At 40.3% G+C, this 21,598-nt stretch overlaps 1 protein-coding gene across 1 annotated transcript in view; it reads left to right on the top strand.

Moving 5' to 3' along the window:
* Pappa (pappalysin 1) overlaps positions 1–21,598 on the top strand; it is a 231,453-nt gene that overhangs the window by 58,474 nt on the left and 151,381 nt on the right. The window contains exons 5-7 of the mRNA XM_057784762.1: positions 2,988–3,180; positions 10,612–10,733; positions 18,853–19,351. Coding sequence (XP_057640745.1) covers positions 2,988–3,180; positions 10,612–10,733; positions 18,853–19,351 — 814 coding nt within the window. The remainder of the gene's footprint in view (positions 1–2,987; positions 3,181–10,611; positions 10,734–18,852; positions 19,352–21,598) is intronic.

Below are 21,598 nucleotides of genomic sequence, written 5' to 3'. Positions count from 1 at the left end.
TGCTGCGGGACCCCATTGCTCCAATTCAGTGACTCTTCTCATCTCTCTCCATCAATATTGCTATGTGCAGTCCATAGTGGGCTAATGTCAGATTGGAAAGTCTTCATGATTTACACTCTGAGCTTTGTTTCTGAACACTCCTTTCCTCAGTTTCTGATGGACACAGACACACATGTACTTATTTCACCCACTTCTCTCCAACACGAGGCAGAGAACACTTGCCGTCAAGTAGACATGGTTCTTATCCCCCTGCTCCAGCTCAGCTATATTCTGGGGTGAAACCTCTCATCACCATTGTTTCCACAGATGGGAAACCGAGGTGCCAAGGACATAAAGACATTCTCCCTTTTGACTCTGTGCCTTGTTCAACATACCTCTTCATACTTCATACTTCATCAAACCCTTGGCCTGTCTCTGAAAGACTGCTCTCAGTACAAACTGTAAGAGTCATAGCAATGATAAAAAAAATGATACTTTGTTTTTGGTCATTATCAGGCCGAGGTGTATATACTCCTGGCAACAGGTAGTCACAGTATTTAGGGATTACACGGTAGATCTGGACTTGAGATGACAACAGGTAGTCACAGTATTTAGGGATTACACGGTAGATCTGGACTTGAGATGACAACAGATAGTCACAGTATTTAGGGAGTTACACGGTAGATCTGGACTTGAGAGACTTACTGTTGTTCCTGTGCAATGCTTGCAAAAGAACACTGGGCTCTTCTGATTTGGCCAAATGTCTTAAAATTTTCCCTCAGAGTGCTGAAAATGAAGCAGTCAAAAATTACTAAGGGAATACAGCCGGCCTCCGCATATAAACTCTCTCACATCTTTGGCCATTCCCTTTCAAGGTCATGCCTAGCTGCCCAGCATCTGCCCAAACTTATTTTCTGTTTGTTTGATAAAGAGAAGTGAGTTTATGCTGCTGGATTCCAGGGGCACATTTAGTTATAAGATCTGGTGAGCTTACACTCTGCTGTCTGGGGCCTAGTTGCGGTAATCCTGACCAAGAAGATCCCCTGAGAAGTGGCGTACTAGGAAGTCAAGCCAAACAGTGCCTTCTTTTCTGTTCCCAGGGGAGCTGAATCATACTTTTGAAGAAAGAAACAGGAGACAAACCTCTACCTTAGAAACTAAGTCTTTGGACTCTACCTGCAGTCCACACCCTGGGAAAGGGAGAACAGGATTGAAGGTCGTTATATCTACCACCTGATAGACAGTTTCTAATCCCCTCAGAGGAGAACTGGCTCAGCTCCCATTTATGAGCCACCTGCTGGAGACTTTACTCATAATAGATTTCACTGTGCTTAGAAAAAAAGTTCCGGCATCATTAGGAAGCACAGCTTTAGTTCAAGCCCCAGATATGCTTAGCCCTGTGATCTGGGAAAAGTTGCTTGCCTGAACACAAACTCAGTTCCCACCTCTGAAAAGAAGAGAGAATGACAGTATGCACTCAAAAATAGCATGTGTCAGGAGAGAGGGGTGAATGTTCAAAACTTAGCACACCATTCCTGGCTCATACTTACCACATGCTAAGCATATGTTCTATAAACACACAATCACATATACTGTAAGGAGATATGCTTGCTCTTGCTCTCATCTGTGCTGGTTCGATTTGTTTGCCAACTTGACCCTAATTAGGGTCATTTGAGGAGAAGAAACCATAGTTGAGAAAATGCTTCCATCAGATTGGCCTGTAGGCAAATCCATGGGCAATGTTTTTTCTTGGTTAATGATTGATGTAGAAGAAAGGATCCAGCTCACTTTAGGCATTGCCTCCAATGAGCAAGTGGTTCTGAACTGTATAAGAAAAAATGTAGAGGAAGCCTTGGGGAGCAAGCCAGTTAGTAGCATTCTTCCATGGCCTCTGGTTCAGTTCCTACCTCTAATTACCAAATGAGCTCCTGGCCTGACTTCCCCCTAAAATGGACAGTGACATAGAAGTATAAACCAATTAATCCCTTTCCTCCCTGAGTTGCTTTTGGTCATGGTCTTTATCACAGTAATAGAAATCCAACTAAGATAACATCCTATCCATAGCCAGGAGTGTATAACCATTGTCTAATGCTGGTCTGGCCTGAGCCTTATATGGGACATTTTGCCTCTAGCTGTGTAGTTACCTCTTTTGTAGTGCCACTTCCTTTCTCAGCCTCCACCAAGTGACCTCGTTGATCACCTTCCTAGGTGGTCCTTCCCCACATGCCATCTCTGTCAAGCCACTGATGATTTGCATGCCTGTTGTCACAGAACAACCCTCGCTCGTGAGATGAATAGTGCTTATGCCCTCCTAAGAGCAGGAATATATTTTAAGTTTCATCTTTCTATGGACTGGCTTCAGTACTGAACATGAATTCATGAATTCGTCATTCAATAGAAGCATTTCCAGTGAAATGCATTAGTGGAAAGCAGAATTGATTAACACATGGAGAAATGGATGTGAAGGAATACAACAGGGAAGTCGTGCACATATAAACAAGCGAGTGAGAAAGTGAAGGAGTGAAGAAGTAAATGAGAGAAAGTGAATGGAGTTAGAGACATTGCTGACTTGGGAACCAGAGGATATAGATAGGGTCCCTTGAAAGCAGGATGGCTTTTCCTTGTCCTTAGCTGCAATGTCTTAGCAGCCCTCTCCTCAGCTCCAGGCTTACTTATCCAGTTCTACCCACCCTCCCTTTCCTCCCGTTTCCTCTCACCTGTCTCCAGGAGTGATGACTGCACTAATTTGTTCACAGACCATTAACTTCTGAGCACTGAAAGAGGCTGCCCTGAGCTGGCGAGGAGAGACCAGGGTGCTGGTTCTCTAGCTCCATGGAGACGTCATCCTTCTCTCGTATGTCTGCCTGTGCAGCTTGAGGCTTCTCTCTCTCTCTCTCTCTCTCTCTCTCTCTCTCTCTCTCTCTCTCTCTCTCTCTCTCTCACACACACACACACACACACACACACACACACACTCACTCTTTTTCTCTCTCTCTTACTCTTAACAGATGACGACTGTACAGACTCTTTCACGCCCAATCAAGTCTCCAGAATGCACTGTTACCTGGACCTGGTATACCAGAGCTGGCAGCCCTCCAGAAAGCCGGCCCCTGTAGCCCTTGCCCCCCAGGTTGTGAGCCACACAACTGACTCTGTGACGCTAGAGTGGTTCCCACCCATCGATGGCCACTTCTTTGAAAGGTGAGTGTGCCCTATGGAGTGTTGATCCCTTTCTCTTTTGCCAGGAAGAGGAAGACTCAGAAGGGAGGTAACCTTGAAGGGTTAGATTTCTTTTGCTTGTTCAATAGAGACCACAATACTCATCAGTGACTGGGACCCAAAGGCACACTGGCAAGTTTGGGTCAGAGAATAAAAGAATGTTGTTAACATAAATGAGCCAGTAATGATGCGTACTTTTACATGAATTGGAAGTTAAATTCCCTTTATTATTAGAAGCTTGGAAACCAGGGTGGGTGAGAAATAAACATCTTATGCACCTTACTCTGATGTTTCCTGTCTTTAGTCTCAGCACTTGGGAGAAAGAGGCAGGCAGATTTCTGTGAGCTCCACACTTGCCTAGTCAACAAGTGAGTTCTAGGACAGCAGGGGTTAAATAATGGGAGACTTTCTCAACTCCCACAATTTTCCAACTCCCCAAAAGAAGTCTGAATACTTCTATAGAAATAAATCCTTTCTGCTGCTGTCTTTATTAGCCCAGGAGTCAAAATTGCCTCTGGTTAATAAGAACACCTTCTCATATTAAATATACATAATTCACATTATATACAATATGTATATGTGTCACCATTCATATTTTCAAAAACCTATGGTTATGTATAGCCATAAAGTTGATACCTAGTATATTTTGAGAAAACCAGGAACTGATTAAATATAAAGAAACCAAAGCTCTGGTCCCTGCTTTGTCACTTGTTTTCTGAATGCCATTTGGCATGTTAATCCCCGCCCCCAAATTTTTAACTGTCTTCTCCAGAAAATGTGTCTGGTTATACCTTCTGATGGTCAGAAGGCAGAATCCTAATTTCAGTGACTTCTCGTCTGCCGTTTCACTGTAGACTCCCAAGGAGCTCAGGGTGTATCAGATTTTTAAAAAAAAAAAAAAAAAAAAAAAAAAAAAAGAGTCATAGCTACATATGTAGCTCAGTGGTAGAGCATTTGTATACCATGTATGGGATCAAGAAAACAACCCCACCCTTGCAAAAATGAAAATGAATATTCATGAAAGTAGTTTATGTCTATTTCGGAATCGTACAGCTATTCGTTATTCAGGTAACATCTCACTCCCCCACCAGCCCTTCTTGGGATGGTTAGCCAGCATCAGGGGTATAGCACTGGCGATGGTGAAGACAATAGTCATGCCAACCATTAACTGGTTTTCTCAGTTGTTTGTCAAGTGCTTACCATGTGATAGATTCTAATCTGAATGCTTCTTGTACAGAGTCTTGTTTACTATTCTCTGTAACCCAGTGTAAGAATGACTATTTTCCTTATATGCCAGATAAGGAGAGCACTGGAGCTGAAAAAGTCTGGGAAATATGGCCAAGAACTCATAGAAAGTGCTGGAAGCTGGCCTTCAACCACGTTTGAAATGCCTTGTCTATGAATCTTATATGCTTTCATTAAGTTGCTCCAGACTACTGGTGTGAAGGAGGTATTAGGTTTCCTCACAAAAAGAGGCAAAAAGCTCTCATTCATAAGTTATATATATGGGTGTTTGTATGTATGTATAAGAAAACATAATGTTCAATGAAATTGAAATTTCAAATGAAATTTCTCAGGGGTAAAGATGTAAATAGCTGTAGATAATTTTTCAAGTGCTCATTATCACTAATTACCAGAGAAATTGCAACTTCTAAGTGAAGTGATTCATCTATTACCTCACAATTTTGAAATGCCTATTCCCAAAAATGTTGTGAGGAAAGAGAACCTTGCACATTGTTTGTGGGAATGCAAACTGATACAGTCATTACAGAAACGAATGTGGTTGCCCCTCGTACAACTATGCTAGGACTATATGGTTCAGCTCTGCCACTACTACATAGACATCCAAAAGAAGTTAAACTAGAGGCAAAGAAGGTGGCTCAGTAGTTAAAACACTTATCATTCAAGAGTGTGAATCTGCTAATGTCCCCAAGCCCCATTGAAGTCTGGAAAGCCATGGCCTCAGAGAGTGGAGACAGAGGATCCCAGAATAAACTGGCTGGCAAGACTAGACATTAAAGCCAGTCCTTGGTTTGACTGAGGAACCCTACCTTCATGAATGAGATGCAAGGGCAATGAAGACTCTTGACATCAGCTTTAAGCCTCCACAAAAGGAATATGCGTATGCATACACAAAAAGCACATGCACGCAAGCACACACACACACATGCATACACATATGTGCACCCTCAAATGCAAAAAAAAATGCAAACACAGATACAACACACACAAATGAAAAGGAGAAAACAGATCGAATGTATCAGTAGAAGAGGCACCCTGTTCCATATGGTTTATATAGGAGTATTCACAATAACTAAGATGTAGAAACAACCTGAATATTCTTCATCAGAAATTTTTAATGCCTGTGTATACTGTGAAATATTAGCCAGCTAAACGGTAGTGGGGAAACCTTGTGATTTAAAACACATGGAGTCTAGAAGGCCATTATGCTTATTGGAATAAGACAACCTCAGACAGACAAACACTACCTGATCTCTGCTACGTGTGGAGTTTTATAAATCTGAACTCTTGTATACAGATAGAAAGATGCCTGACAGAGGAGGGTGAATTTAGGTGGATGTGAGAAGGGAGGATGTTGTTCAAAGGGTATAATTTCAATTAGACCATAGAAATAACCTTTAGTGGTCTACTGCCAAAAGTGCTATTACAATGAATGATAATGCTTTGTATATTTTCAAATGGATACTAGATTTTAAGTGTCTTCATCATATATGTACAAAATTGTTAGGTATAAGTGGTTATATATTTGTCAATCACCCTTACTTTATCATTAAAATCCTGTATGAAAATTTTATTTTATATTTTTAAACATACAAAGTTAATATCTGTGAGTTAAAATAAGTTTAAAATGAAAAACACGTTATACAATGATACCACATTAAATTGGGGCTCTAAATTTCTACACCACTATCAGTCCCTGAATCTAGAACTTTCCCTTCCTTTTGTGTCCAGGCAAGAGTTTGATATGTTAGGAAGGAATTGTACTCCCCAAATTTTCTGTGAGAACTCCCTCTCCCTGGCCTCAGCCGGCCTTGCAGCACTCTGAGCTGGGTTTGGGAATGCTCACGTGACACTGTGGAGCAAGTCTTCCAGCAGCTTGTAGATTTATTTATTTTCTCTGTGGTGATGAGAAGTATCAGACTTTTGGTCAAGCTTTGGCCTCAATTCTACTTAAAAATGGAACTTGTGTAAATGAAGCTTCCTGTGTATGTATTCAATTTAAATTTCATAAAGCAGTTATTGTCTATTAAATAAATTCCATCTGATTGTTGGAAAACCATTAGAGGGTTAATTGTTGTGTAATGAGATGTGTCTCTATTACATAGTACTCTCAGCTTGAGCTTTAATCAATACGTTTTTAATAACCTATTGTCAGTTAGGACATGAGGCATATACAATAGTTATTCTGTTCAGGGCAAGATTGCCTAATGGAGTTATCACATGCTAAATTCAGACTGACATTTTTGAAATGTGTCTAATTAAGGTTAGCAGCTTTGCAAGCCATAATCTAAAGGAAGTTGGTCCACAAGTATCAATAAATTGCTGTAAAGAAGTGGCACTATATGTGTCATTCCCCCATAAGCAGAAAGTTTACAGTTATACAAATTAGTTAGTATGAGGCATAGAAGCTTTGATATATGGTCTCTCTCTTACACACACACCACCAACAGCCACCCTTAGCTTCATTGCTACCAGTAGCTGAGACTTTGGGCAAGACCTCTCAATTCTGTCGTAATTGGAGTCCTCCTCCATAAAAAGATACCAACTTGCCCGCATTACCTGTGTGATGCAGGGAAGTCAGCAAATGACATCTGTGATGTACCAAGCACACATACTCCACACTCAGGAAATATTAGCTCGACCTTGTGTGTGGTTCCAGAACTATTTAGCTACTTGAAAATCCCCTTCCCTTGAAAAACCTTGGGTATTTTCCACACCATCCATCAATGCCAGCATCTTGCCCCTGGCCCTGTTCATGGCCTCCTGCTGTTCTCACATCTGTGGTCTAAGAGAATATAAGGGTTTCCCTTAAAAAAACATATTCAGATTCCCCCACAACAGAGTCCTCATGCAGGGGCAACTGAATAAATAATTCAAGGCCACCCCTGGTCTTTCTAACTCCTTTATTTTTTTATCTATCTTGCAATCGTATTGACTGGGTGGTTTCAATTGTCTGAACAATTGGCTACACAACCTGTAAAGCACACTGGACTAGAAACTAGAAGCCCAGGGTCTAAAGACTCTACAGATGTATCCACTCTTTGTGCTCCTTTAACTTTTTTTTCTGATCTGTAGGTTGAAGAGACTTAGTCTTGCTTAGGCAGAATTTCTTCTGCACATCTAATACATAAAATAATGAACAATCCCCCCCCCCACACACACACAAAGGTTATACATACTAGTATCACTCTAGCTGCAAAGAGAGGAAACTAATTCTTTTTAATCTAGGATAGTTTATTGAAACACCATTCAAAAAAACCTTTATTTGTTAACAGGACTATTTCATATCAACACTCACCAAGACAGCAGCCATTTTCCAAGCAGTCATAGTCACCAAGATAGTGACCATGTCATACTTGAAACTATGACTATCACCAATGTTCAGAAGTTTTTAAAATGTATTTTGTATTGCTTAGTTTAAATTTAAATGACTGCATGTGGGTACTGGGCTCCTTGTTCAATAGCACAAACATATCTACATCTTTGTGCTTTTACATAGATAAACTGTATAAGAAAGATGAACTCTCTAGGCACTGGTGGCACATGCTTTAAATCCCAGCTCTTGGGAGGCAGAGGCAAATGGATGTCTGTAAGTTTGAGGCCAGCCTGATCTTCAAACAGAGTTCCAGGATAGCCAGGACTGTTTTAACAAAGAAACCCTGTCTCAGCACAAAAAGAAAAAAAGGGGGGGGGCATAAAAAGAAAGAAAGAAAGGAAGGAAGGAAGGAAGGAAGGAAGGAAGGAAGGAAGGAAGGAAGGAAGGAAGGAAGGAAGGAAAGGAAGGAAGGAAGAAAAGGAAAGGAAAGAAGAAAGAAATAGAAAAGAAAGACAAAGAAAGAGTGAGGGGGAAGGAGGGAGGGAGGAAGAAAGAAAAGAAAAGAATAAAGAAAATAAAAGAAAGATAAACTCTCTCAACATTAGCATTCTGCGGGTATATAGTTGTGTGTATGTGTACAGGTGTCGACGAAAATCAAACAAATACCAGAGTTCCTTGAGGACACAAGCGTTCCCTGGCTGTATAGGACACCACCCATCACATATGCTCTCAGCCTGATAGTGATTCACTCATTAGAGTACTTCTTGAGAACCAGACACATGATAAGAGGTCAGCGAAGTTCACATTATGCCTAAAGACGTGGAGAAAGTCAGCAACTGTCTAGGTCAGCACAGCTTCTGAACCCATCCCAGGGCATTCATGATGTCACTGTTTTAGCTTTAGTCCTGCTACCCCGAGTTGCTGAGCATGGAAGCTAACACTGTAAGGGACTGCTGAATGCTGAAGCATCCCCCAGTCTCACCTTGCCCTCCTTTTCTACTTTTTTCTACTTTCCTTGTTCCCTTATGATAAGTATATTGATATAAATAAGATAATTCCTTTCCCAAAAGCAACTCACAAACTACTGCCAGTATTTTGTTATGTAAGCCTACCTGAATAGTGTCAAGACAGCATTATAGGTTAAACTCAAATAAGTCTATTCTACTTAACTTTATAGCAAATATGTTTTGCATGATACTTCATATTTTATAATAACTGCCCACAATTCCAGTTACACTAACCTTCAGATATTTAATTTCTTATTTTCACCAAATGTTAATGTCCTTGCAAACTTTTTACCAATGGGTGTTTTAACATTTTTCAACCCCTGTGCTGAGAAAGCACACAATGCAGATTGAAGGCTTGGCTTAATTTAGCCATGAGTATTATATATGTCTCTAGGTGACCAATATTCATTCACACATGCATCTGCTCACCCATCCATTTGACTGCATATGCTAGCCAGCATTAGGGTTATGTGCTGAATCCTAAGATAGGAAAGGAAGCCTAAGGTATGGATCTGCTTCTCAAGAGCCTCATAATATATGAAAGAATCACATTTATATATAAATATATTCATCGAGGAAAAGCTATTCAAGGTGAACCTTGAAGGATAAGAAACACCAGCCAGGTAAAACCCCCAAACGCGGGATAATGTGACTCAGTGTGAAAGAGACAAGGCCAGAGTGATGAGGGAAGTTAGGGTCATTGGGTGTTGGAATCACTCAAACGATTAAGTGAAAGAATGGTGTGCACAGAATGGGGTTTGTGGTGATTTCCTGACCCCTGCCTGGGAAAACCAGCCAACTATGAGGTTCACACACATACTTTCTAGACTATAACCCCAGAATTATGGAGTTTCCTTGTTAGGGGAAATCCTACAACTTGAGCTCTGGCTCTGTCCTTCTAACCTTGCAAGGAGCCAAATGATGCAGATTTTGGGACTGACTGAAAAGGATTCACAGAGATTCTGTATTTTGAGAAATAGTGAGTTAATTGGGATGTTACTCAACATCATCTAGAGATCCTGTTGCCAAGAATATCAGCAGATGCCGCTCAGATTTGCAGATTTTTAGGTCCATAAGAATATAAAAGATTCATTCCTCTGTCTTCTCCATAACCACCTCCCATAGATGCCAAATTTGGAGAGCCAGTAGGAATCTAGAGTAAGTTGTAGCCAGAGAGAGATTGAATCCAGATACTCCAGACAGTTGGAGAAGCCACCATAATACTCCACTTTTTGGAATGGTCCCATTGGGAGATTGGCTCACCCCCTGGAAAGCTGTTAAAATGAGTTAGATGGCATAGTAAAGAAACTGCTTTTGACTATTAAATTGTGAGTGACTCACTCATCCCCAGACTGTGAGGGCTGGAAGGTTTCTTAGGCATCATCTCATCTAGCCCACTCATTTTCTGGTGAAGGAACCACACCTTCTTCATGTTTAACGCCTGTGATGCAGACTGATGCCTTGAAAATATTTGGTACCTGGAAAATATTTTCAAGGGGGTTATTTCTGAGGACAAAATAAGGAAAAAGATGCTCCTACAACTACACAAAAAATACTCAGTGGAGGTTTTTATGCCATATGCAATTAAAATGACTGCAGGTAGTGATCTTCTGGCCAATTGGTTCTGTGCTTTTTGCTATCAAAGGAATGTATGCGTCATCAGGACAGCTGCCAAAACATCCTGGGCAATAGGAGGGATTTCATTTATAGTCATTATCTTAGTCTTAGTGTGTTAGGGAGTAAACACAGGCTGTGTCCTCTGCCCCATTGCCTTTGCCCCAGTCCCATCAGTTGCTCACTCAATTGTTCCTAAGTCGGTGTCTTTCCCCTCTTTCCTTGGCCTCCTAGAGAAGTGGGATCAGCATGTGACCTTTGCCTAGAAGGGAGAATCCTGGTGCAGTATGCTTTCAATGCCTCTTCCCCGATGCCCTGTGGACCATCAGGGCACTGGAGTCCTCGGGAAGCAGAAGGTAAGTCGGAGTTTATTGACAAACGTGGCATACAGAAAATAAACTCCTGTACATGAAATTTTATTCCTTTTTTATCAGTCTTTAACACTATTCGTTAATTTAAAAAGTTTTTTTTAGCATATATACTGTCCTAAGTATACTATTCTTGTGTTACGTATGATGAAATGAAGTCACGAAAGCATTATATAAGAATCAAAGTCACATGATACATTCATGTATATAACTTACAGACTCTAGTGTCTTGTTAGCACAGACAGGTCACATTAGAGCTAATGCTTATATTGAGTGTCTTCAAAGCATCATTCGTCTTTGACTCTTCTTCGGGTATTACAAAGGCTAGACGGGTCTTTCTTGTATGTGTCACGACTCTTTTTCCCCCATGGAAACTTTTGTTAGTTACGTCAGTTCTACTCTCCACCCACGGCCAGATCTTGCCATGTACAAAGGGCATTCTCAGGCGTCCCAAGAGGACAATGACTGGGCTTCCTCAGAGCATCTTTGTGTTGTATATGCATGGAAAATAACTCCTGTGTCCTATAGAAACAGAAAGAACAGCCTCGGTCAAACCCTGACTTTGGCACTTTGGCACTTAGCCCTGAATCCAGACTGGCAGAGAACCTATGACTTCCTTCTCATATCACTTGTCCCTTTTCCTGCCGTGGGACATTCACACATTGGCCCTGGCCCCCGCCAGTTCCACAGAACTCCAGTGCAAGTCAACTGGTGTCCACCATCATTGGGTGTGACAACATGACATCAGTTCATCAGAGGAAGCAGAACCTATACCTAGCAAAGCATCCATGTGAATTCCTTCTCTACCCTCTATATGTTTAGAAAGAGGGTTGGAAAGGATGCTAAAGATAGACTAAAGGAAAGGAAAAAGATCAGAAAGGAAAGTGAAGTTGAAAATGATGGTCCTAGACTTTTTTTCCTAAAGTAGCTTAAAATAAAGATGAGATTTGAATGTGGAGACTCTAAATAAATCTTTCTGGAATATAAAGCCCTGGGAGAAGCCCTCAGTTCAGCCTCACAGAGTCACAGACTACCAGACCTGTAAGGGACACCTGTGGTCCTCAGGCTCCAATCCCCATCTGGTGAAGGAATTTCTTCAATGATCTTCTTCACTGGGGCACTCCCTAACCTTTTAGAAAATTCTTCCTAATTTGTAGACATAATTTCCCCACCCAAAATGGAACCCACTCAGACAAATCTACACATCTCTGATACCTGCGAACACTTTGCAGAGTTGCATAACTTGTTCTCACCTTCCTGTGTATATGCCATGGGGGTTTATGCTGGGAACAGTCTTGGGGCTACAGGTGAGGCTAGGCCGGCTATTCACTAGGAGTGAGGTCAGCGAATGGGCAGTGGCAATGTGGTGAAAATAGAGCATGCTCATATAAGTCAAGGGCTAAAGACCCAGGAAACAAGAGACTTCACCCAAGACTACAGAATTGTGCTTCCCACTAAATGTCACTAGACACATTTAAGCACTGAGGCAATTTTAAAATTTAAAGAAGGGAAGTTTCTTAGGTGCAGTCCAAAGTGTCTTCAATGTCAGAATTATTTTTGTAATTATTATGACATCATTTGCTATTCCTTTCCCATTCTCTCCTGAGAATACAGTGGAGCTTTTCAGGGCTACAGAGCATGAAATTAACCCTCTGACAAATAAAGTAATGTACACTATACATGTTGTAACTGTACAATGCCTCCATTCATAGATCTGCAATAGTGTACAAGTAAACATAAACCACCCAAACAAAAGCTCCTAACAATGCGTTGTGCATTTATGTGGGTTCCCAGCATGAGCAGTGTGGTGAAGGTAACAGGTACTGAACTGTTGAGGTGGGTAGTGCCCACATAAGAATGGCTTTGTATTCCCACTGTTAGGAGGGAAAAGATGCGATGTTCTTAGGTCAGAGTAGATCACCACTTCATGAACTCTAGGTTGGAACTCCATAGAAGGGTTGCATATCAGAACTTTTAACCACCAAAAGTTAGCTTGCAAACATGTAACGAATCCGAGGTGTCTCTGGAAACATAAACCCGTGTTGCATTGTGCAACGGCACTAAACACGCCTGCACTTTGTGCATCCTTGTCCTTGCATCATTAGTGCTAATGGGTGTTGCCTTAAAATGCTTCGGATCCAAGATTATTGGACATTATCAAGTGAGGTGTTTGATTCGAAGTGTTTTGTTCATATATAAAACAGTCAACACAAACATTAATATTTTCCTATTGTCATGTTGCGGCATGCATCAAGTTTATATATCAGGATTGTATTGTATTACAATGTTTGATTTATTCTTCTATGATATTTGGGTTGCTAATTTGAATTTCATTTAAGAATTAACTGAGTTTTGCTCAGGCTTAAGACAGAATTTTCAGCAATTTCTGAAATGGTCCTAAACATACTTCTGCCAATTCTGCACTATATTTTGAGCAAAACAGTATTCTCAATGGTGCTGATTTTATCTTTTTTTTTTTTTCAGTTTTTCGAGACAGGGTTTCTCTGTAGCTTTGGAGCCTGTCCTGGCACTAGCTCTTGTAGACCAGGCTGGCCTCAAACTCCCAGAGATCCGCCTGCCTCTGCCTCCTGAGTGCTGGGATTAAAGGCGTGTGCCACCACCGCCCGGCTGGTGCTGATTTTAAAATCAAAATATTGACCAACTCTGCAAAGCTATTGAAGATGCTATACATCTTGTAATACCAAGCAATCAGTTAATATTTACTTCTTTATATAAAATCAGACAATCATGAATTTGTAATTTTCCTTATGCATTTAATAAATATCATTATACATATACAGCAGAATTATTTTAAAGTAAAATTTGTAAGACTTACTGTCAAGAGATGCTTGGTTTGTATACCACATTAGGTACCTGTACACCAAGAGTCAGTTAAAAATATCTCCCACCGAAGCTTGCAATTAGAAAAAATAGGCGAAATAGGTGTGCGCGCAGGTTATAGAGAAAGTGCTACCTGCTCAGCGGTAAATGTGTTAAAGGACGAAGGTTGTGGAGAGAAGGGAACGGCTTTTCACCGCTGTCAGAATCGAGGTGATCACAGGTGATACCTGCGGAGATGCCAAGGGTCCGAGGCGGCGAGAAGGGAGAAATCAGGGTTGTGAGATAACTGAGAGGTAGAATGTGCAGGGATTGTCCTCAGCTGAATTCATCTTGTTTGAATAACTACTCTACTACTTGCTTCCAGACACCAACACACTCCTCCGAGCAAACCAAATGTGTCCCTTAGTGAAGCCTGTTCCTCATTTGTCCTGGCTCCCTTTAAGGGTGGCATGCAGTTCATAGTCAAGTACAAGTGTGGAGGCCCCTGGATGTCTGAGTTACTTGCTCCCAAGCACTGCCTGGAAGTTCCTATATACATTTGCTGTGTTCCTGCACCGCTCTGTGCTTACGGAATCCTATCACGTGCTCTGTGATCCATTTGGCACAGACTCTTTTACTATTCTTGAAGAAATAAACTGTTCGATGGGTCAAACTTTATAATTTATTTCCCAACTCATTTTCAACCTATTTATCTTTGTGTGTTTAAGTTTTGGGACTTCCTAAACTAACAGAAAACTCCAAAATTCATGAGCAATGCCAGATAAATCTGTGGGGTTGAGAAAAAGTATGGGACAGAATTAAAAGGGGTGTTCCTCACCCTGCTGCTGCCAGCTGTTCTGTGCCTTTGAAGTTCTTAAAGTACTCCCAACATGGTATCTTACTCACAGAATGGACAAGCAACCTATAGTGAGCTTCTTTAACTCCATACTAGTATAATAAAGATTTTCATTTTTAAGAAATCTGTTGACTATCCACTGCATTAATTACCTTTCCTCCACAGTAGGGAAACAAAACAGAGACAAAAACAAATGAAAAGAAATTTCATCTCGCCTCACAGAAAACAGCTGTACTAAAGCAAAACCTATGTTTCATGGATACATATTTCTTGAAGTATTTACTACATTACATTTATAAAACAGAAACTAGATGGGTGAATCTGACTGGCTCAAATCCCACTTATAATCTCTTAGACAAGCAATAATTTATTCTAAGTGTTGGGCTTTCCCTGAGAGATGGGCACATGGAACCACCTTTTTTCATTATTTCCTGTTTGTATGAATGCTATCTCCATTGATCTTCCTAGAATATTTCAAGTGTGCTAAAGCATGCTTTAAAAAAAAATCTTGGGGGCTGGAGAGAGGTCCTGAGTTCAATTCCCAGCAAACACATGGTGGCTCACAACCATCTGTAATGAGATCTGGCTCCCTCTTCTGGTCTGTAGGCAAAACATCCAGACAGAATGCTGTATACATAATAAATAAATAAATCTTTAAAAAAAAAAAAACTCTTGGCACTGTATCTATGTTCATGTCAACAGCGCAGGGTATATTACTTAAACATACTAGGGATACCTGTATAGATTTTCATAAATGTAAATTTGGATCAGCATAAATATGTGTAAATATTTCTATATGTGTGTCTTATTCCTAGTACATGACTTATTCTGTATATGACTTATTCATAGTGGACTGCTTATATAAAAATGAGTTTTCTCATGTAGTCACTATGTATACAGAAGGATATTGTGTTCATAAGGAACTATAGATCTTTGTAACTCTCTTTGAATTTCTTCCTTTTTCTTTTGTCACTTTTTTTATCTCCTTCCTCCCTCTCTCCCTTCCTTCTTTCCACCGTTTGCTTTCTATTCTCAGTTCTTCTTTGTGTCTCACAGCCAATCAGTTTTAATCAGGACACTTTTTGTTACTCTTTAGGGACTTGAACTCATGATCTCTGATGGTCCCTTTTTTTTCTGATCCATAGATGTGTATTCTCTGCAATATCTTTACTGGCCTCATCAGACTAAAAGCTACATGAACACCAAGAGAACATCTGAAAACCTACTACCCAGGGACTATCTTAATATATTATAAATACCCAGAACTCTATAATTATTATTGCAATGCATGGATAGACATATGAATGGATGGATAGCTGATTGGTAGGTGGATGGATGAATGGATGGATGGATGCTTGGAAAGAGGAAGAACAGACAGATGAAGGGACAGATTGATGGATGGATGGGTTGATGGAAGATGGATTAGTAGCTGGATGGATGGACAGATGGATGAATAGACAGATGAATAACTGATGAAAAGATAACATCTATTCTCTAAACAGTGGTTTTTAACAACAGATGTTATGTAATTCACTTGCCTAAAATTTACAAAGTGTTCTTTATCTGTCTCAGTGTACAGTTCATGCCCTGTAATGTGACATACAAAACACTTCCTAATATGGATTCTGTTTACTCTGTTGTCAACACTTACTACTCTTTTGTGAAGCTGTAAGTCTTACTAGCTCACGTTCTTTCTCCACCATTGCCTGTGCTTGTATTGCTTTCTCAAAGACGTTCTTTCCTAGCTCCTCATTCCTTCTCATGAAATAATATATTTGTGAGATTTATTAAAGATCTCATCCCATTTCCTTTTTACAACTACCTTAGAAGTTGAACAGTTGAGATTTAAATTCAACTATCATTGCTTCAAAGCCTGTCACACGGCTTGGACCAGCAATATCAGATAATGTTCTATTACTGTAAGACAATTGCTTAACCATCTGAAGCTAGGTTTTATCTTCTGTAGGATGTATTTAATAGAATCACCACTATAGACTTGCTGCCAGGATACAAAACACTAAGACATGCAATGTGTTTTATGCAGTATATACACAAAGAGTCTGGTTGGTGTATGAAGTCTTGTATTATTAGAAAGAGGTGCCCTGCTTGGTAATAAGTGTTAATTTGTGACCCTTGTGGTCCATTTTTTTTCATATATAAGCATCTGTCTCTAATAACAAGACAAGTAGAAACTTTGCTAAAATTTCTGCTCCTTGTACTTATTTGAAAATTTTGATCATTGCCAACTCGGCAGCGAACAGGGTGACACCATCATGTTGTAGCAAAGCAGTGAGGCAGTGCCAACAATGTTCCAGGGTTAACAGCTCAAAATACAGGAAGGAACATGTCTCATATTTTTACTGTATTCCTAAAATTAAACAAGTGTGATGGGTAAAAAAAAAATATATTTTGATCAGACTTACCTTATCTTTTGGAAAGCATTTGGTCCCTCTGCTGATAAACAAGAAAACAGGAATGATGAACCAAACATATTTGTCATCTTTGTTCTCCTGTGGCTTCCTACCACTGACAGTCATTTTCCCCAATATCAGGAGACAGATCACTTTGTCCCTTTCCAATTCCAGGGAAAGCACATAGAGGGAGTGGGATATTCACCTGCCATCAAGCACTGGATAGCAGACTCTAAAATTCCATTTTCTTTTAAAAAATATCATATTTGCAAGGGAGAAATGTTTTTGCTGAGCAAATACTGATCAAATATCTACTGTGTGTATTCTCTGCAGACCAGGTACCATGCTAACTAAAGGCTGTGAGTAGTGAGTCAACTAGATCTGTAAAAGAGAGACAGGGATACTCTCTTATAAGATTTTGATAAAAGTTGTTTAAGTTAAATGCTGACTAGGCAACGTTCTTCATATCCTGTAAACTGTTGTCTTGGATAATGGAAGCAGAATGAACAAGAGTGTGCCCTCCAAATCCAAACTTGGGAGTCAGAAATACAGCAGATTGTAGAGTAAATAGGAAGATCTCAGCTAGGTAAAGAGGCTCTGTGCTTTCTCCTGAAATGAATCCTTGCTTCCAGACAGCAGCAGCTGTTAGTAGATTATGAAACTAACCAAGGTGTATTGGAGGAAATCTCCTAGTCATGATGATCTCTAGGTCCAGCATGTGATGTATGAAAATGTCTTTGTGCATCTTCCATGCCCCCATTTGCCATCTCTATTTTGTAGCATCTCACTTCTTCCCCTTTGGGAAAAGATAATACTGCACAGAGTATTAAAAATCTTCACTGTAATAACCCCTCCATGCATACACACACACACACACCTAGATCTTTAATGCTTATGTTATAGTGATTCCTGTAAGCCTGTAACATTACCACAAAGTGTTGTCAGACTAAGGTTGCTTTTCTTCCTCTCTTGGTTTAGAAATACACAACATGCTCTCTCCCTATACACACACCAACAACAATAACAGCATAACCACCCCCACTCTGTGATTCTTAGGGGAAGAGGCTATGGCTGACAATACAATTTGAAATTCTCTCTTGTCTTCACCAACAGTCTCTCTCTCTCTCTCACTTAAGCAAATAGAACTCATCACCACACTGAGTTATGATTACTTTTCTCAGCTGCACAGAAGAGGGCCTCCAGGTCTAGATGTGACCTCAGGAGAGAAGAATTTAGAAGTTGCAGCAGATTGAGATCTGTGGAGATGAGGCAGCCTTTCTCTGAGGAAAAGTAGCAAGAGCACATTTTTTCTTCTTTCACTCCACTGTCCTTTAGTCAAAACAGACAGAACTCAGAGAATCTCAGTGGTATGGAATGACCTCATGTAGGGGAAGGGAGGACGAGAGATAAAATGGTTTCAAGTCTGATTTGGAGGTCTGTCATTCACAGTTTAGTTTCCTCTGAGACTGTCTGAGAGTAAAGGCCTGTCTTGCTCTCCTCTTCTGATGGGTATTTTCTGGTGCTTCTGTAAGTCTAAACAGGTTGGACCAACATCAGTGATACCAGTGGGACTCTAATCTTAATGATCCCTGCATTTAACAAGGACTGTATGATATAGACTTTTGTTCAGTCCATTCTATTTTTGAACCTTAATTGTTTCGTTTAAGAGATAAATCCGTTTAAGAATTAAACAAGCTCACGGGACAGAGAAAGTCTTCATAGAAAGAATCTCTTCTTTATTTGTATACAAGGCATCAAAGCCTCTGAATGGAAGCTTAGGAAGGAAAGTTGAGCATTAGCTCAGTATTCAGACATTTGAACTTCACTTAAGTGACTCATCTGGGCTCTGTGTTGTAGGGTTAAGGATGAGCTGAGAACTCTATATACAGCAGATTTTCCAAGACTCTGAGATCCACTCTTTTATCTCTAAGTTCTCATCACACAGATCTTTTCTGGGGTCTAGGGGAAACTGTGAAAACTAGAATGAAGCGAGAACTCATTTGCATCTCTTTCTCCATAGGTCATCCAGATGTGGAACAGCCGTGTAAATCCAGTGTCAGAACCTGGAGTCCAAACTCAGCAGTCAATCCACACACAGTCCCTCCAGCTTGTCCTGAGCCACAAGGCTGCTACCTTGAGCTGGAATTCCAGTACCCATTGGTCCCCGAGTCTCTGACCATCTGGGTGACCTTTGTCTCTACTGACTGGGACTCGAGTGGAGCTGTCAATGACATCAAACTATTGACTGTCAGTGGAAAGAACATCTCTTTGGGTCCTCAAAATGTGTTCTGTGATATCCCACTGACCATCAGACTCCGAGAAGTGAGTGAGGAGGTATATGGCATCCAGATTTATACTCTTGATGAACACCTGGAGATTGATGCAGCCATGCTGACCTCCGCTTCAGACAGCCCACTCTGTCTGGAGTGTAAACCCCTACAGTATAAAGTGCTCCGGGACCCTCCTCTCCAGGAAGACATAGCCTCCTTATTGCACCTCAACAGAAGATTCGTGGACACGTGAGTGCCTTCTCCTAGCATGAGCTGATATAATGGATGGGCTGTGGAGAGATGTGGGGAAAGTCAGAAAATCCTGGACTAGAAGGAGAAAGTTCACCTCAGTCAGATTTACTTCTAGAGATTGTATCCCAGTGTTGAGTGAGGAATTTGTTTTAATAAGGCAGAATTGGTACAATGGGAAGGGCCATGAATAATAAAGGGGTCAGGAGTAGAGATATTTCTTCTCTGTGAAATTCACTTATCTCTTCAGAATTTAGTATTTCCAACAGCAAACACGGGATTTGGATGTGAATGACAATGAAAAAGTCTTTCATTACTAATGAAAAGGAGAGAGCTGAACATTGCTAATGATTTCTTTTTATATAAACTTGAAGTAGATTTGCACATTCTGATTGCTTCTCCAGTGTACAAAAATGGTGAAATAATAACAACTTCACTGGAACTTGGGTACACACCTAGGCAGTCACATAAAATATGTCTAGACTTTGAATACCTCTAGATACCATCTTTCTGTTTGTTTTATTTCCTGAGGTAGGAAAGAGCTCCTAACTTCTTTGATCATCGAGTCTCTTACAACTGTAGGTGTCCATAACTGCTTTTGTAGATGAAGAGGAGATGCTCACGATATATGCCAACACTTACTTTTTAAGAACTTTTTTTAGCATTTTCTTTTAATTCTTGAGATATATGTCTTATAATAAATATACCTTGTGATGGGGTCAATGGTGGTTGGGGTGGTGGTGTGTGCATGTGTGTAACTTATCTGTTGTTATGACCAAAAAGGAAGGAAGGAAGGAAGGAAGGAAGGAAGGAAGGAAGGAAGGAAGGAAGGAAGGAAGGAAGGAAGGGAAGGAATTGAGGCAAATCAAGGGGATGGTTATGTTGTCTCTGGCTTCAAAACTTTAGAATATTATTACTTGGACATGTTTCTACTCACCATTGCTAGAGACATAACAGAACACCACAACAGAGAGCATAAAGTAGAGCAGAGATGTTTATGTCATTCACTTTCATCATAGTATCCATTCTCCAGAGCTCAATAAGTTTATGAATACATGAATATATTAATTCCTTTTTGTTATCAAAGCCTTCATGATCCAATTACCTCTCAAATGCCCGCACCTCTGCACTCTGCTTCAATGAGAGCTGAACCTTTGATACATGAACTCTTAGGCGATATTTAAGATAATCATAAATAGCATCCTGTCTACTGGACAGAAGTCTATAATAAAGTGTCACTCATTCATGTCGCCCATTCTATAATTACAATCCTACAGTCTTTGCCAATTTGCATAGAAGGAAAAAGAAGGCTTTCAGATGTTTTTTTAGAGAGTGGTGAGATGGGAGATTGGAATGTAATCCCAAGTCAGTCGATCCAACTAGTGTTCTGTCAAAGATTTGTCTAGCTTCTATTTTAGGCTTTAAATCACGGTGGAGACTCAACTGCCTAATTTGAGCATAAAGAGTCTGTGCAGTCATACAACAAACCTTATGTAATACTTCCTATGTACAAGAAATGCTGGTAGGAATGTTCTAAATAATGGAAAGAACAATAGCCCAGGATGCAGATGCTTCATATTTAGCCCTGTCAGCCCACTCACTAATATGAGGTAAATTGGCTTCCCTTCTTGAGCACTCCTTTTTCTTCTGTCTGATGAAAATACTAAATTCTATGGTTGCTGCAACTTTTGTGTGGCTCTTTATTCAGTTCTAAGATGATATAAGACACTATCTCTACTCTATGTATTCAAAAATATTTACTAAACCAATCATTAATGAAATCCAAATACTGGAAGGAAACTTTTAATTGTTTTAAGAGACAGACCACTTTCAAACACTTTACCAGCACTTCCCTTTAAATGCCCGCGATGAATGCACACGTTCCAGGCCAAATGTCGCCCCGCACTGAATGGGAGATGAAGACCATCTGTTTAAGGACTCAGTGGGAGCACTTGGTTTGTGTTTGAGAATGTACTTAAAACTTAAGTACATAGTCTTTCCATGAAAATATTCCATAACCCTGTCTTGTCCATCTCCTCATTTGTCTGGGCTGGTAAAGTTCTGTAAATTTGTAGCCATTTAAGATTTCTTTATAAAACAATAGCGGAAAGCAAGAATAGATGCTTCAAAGCCTCAGTTTAAACATGACTTTTGTTTTTTGCTTTGATTTATGAGCCTGTGAGAGCTGACATGGGTTTGATAAACGTGGAGTGGTGGAAATGAAACAGAAGAAAAAGCACCCCGGAT

Source organism: Chionomys nivalis, chromosome 11 (assembly GCF_950005125.1).
Source record: "Chionomys nivalis chromosome 11, mChiNiv1.1, whole genome shotgun sequence".
Lineage (NCBI taxonomy): Eukaryota > Metazoa > Chordata > Mammalia > Rodentia > Cricetidae > Chionomys > Chionomys nivalis.
This window is presented reverse-complemented; position numbering and strand designations above follow the sequence as displayed.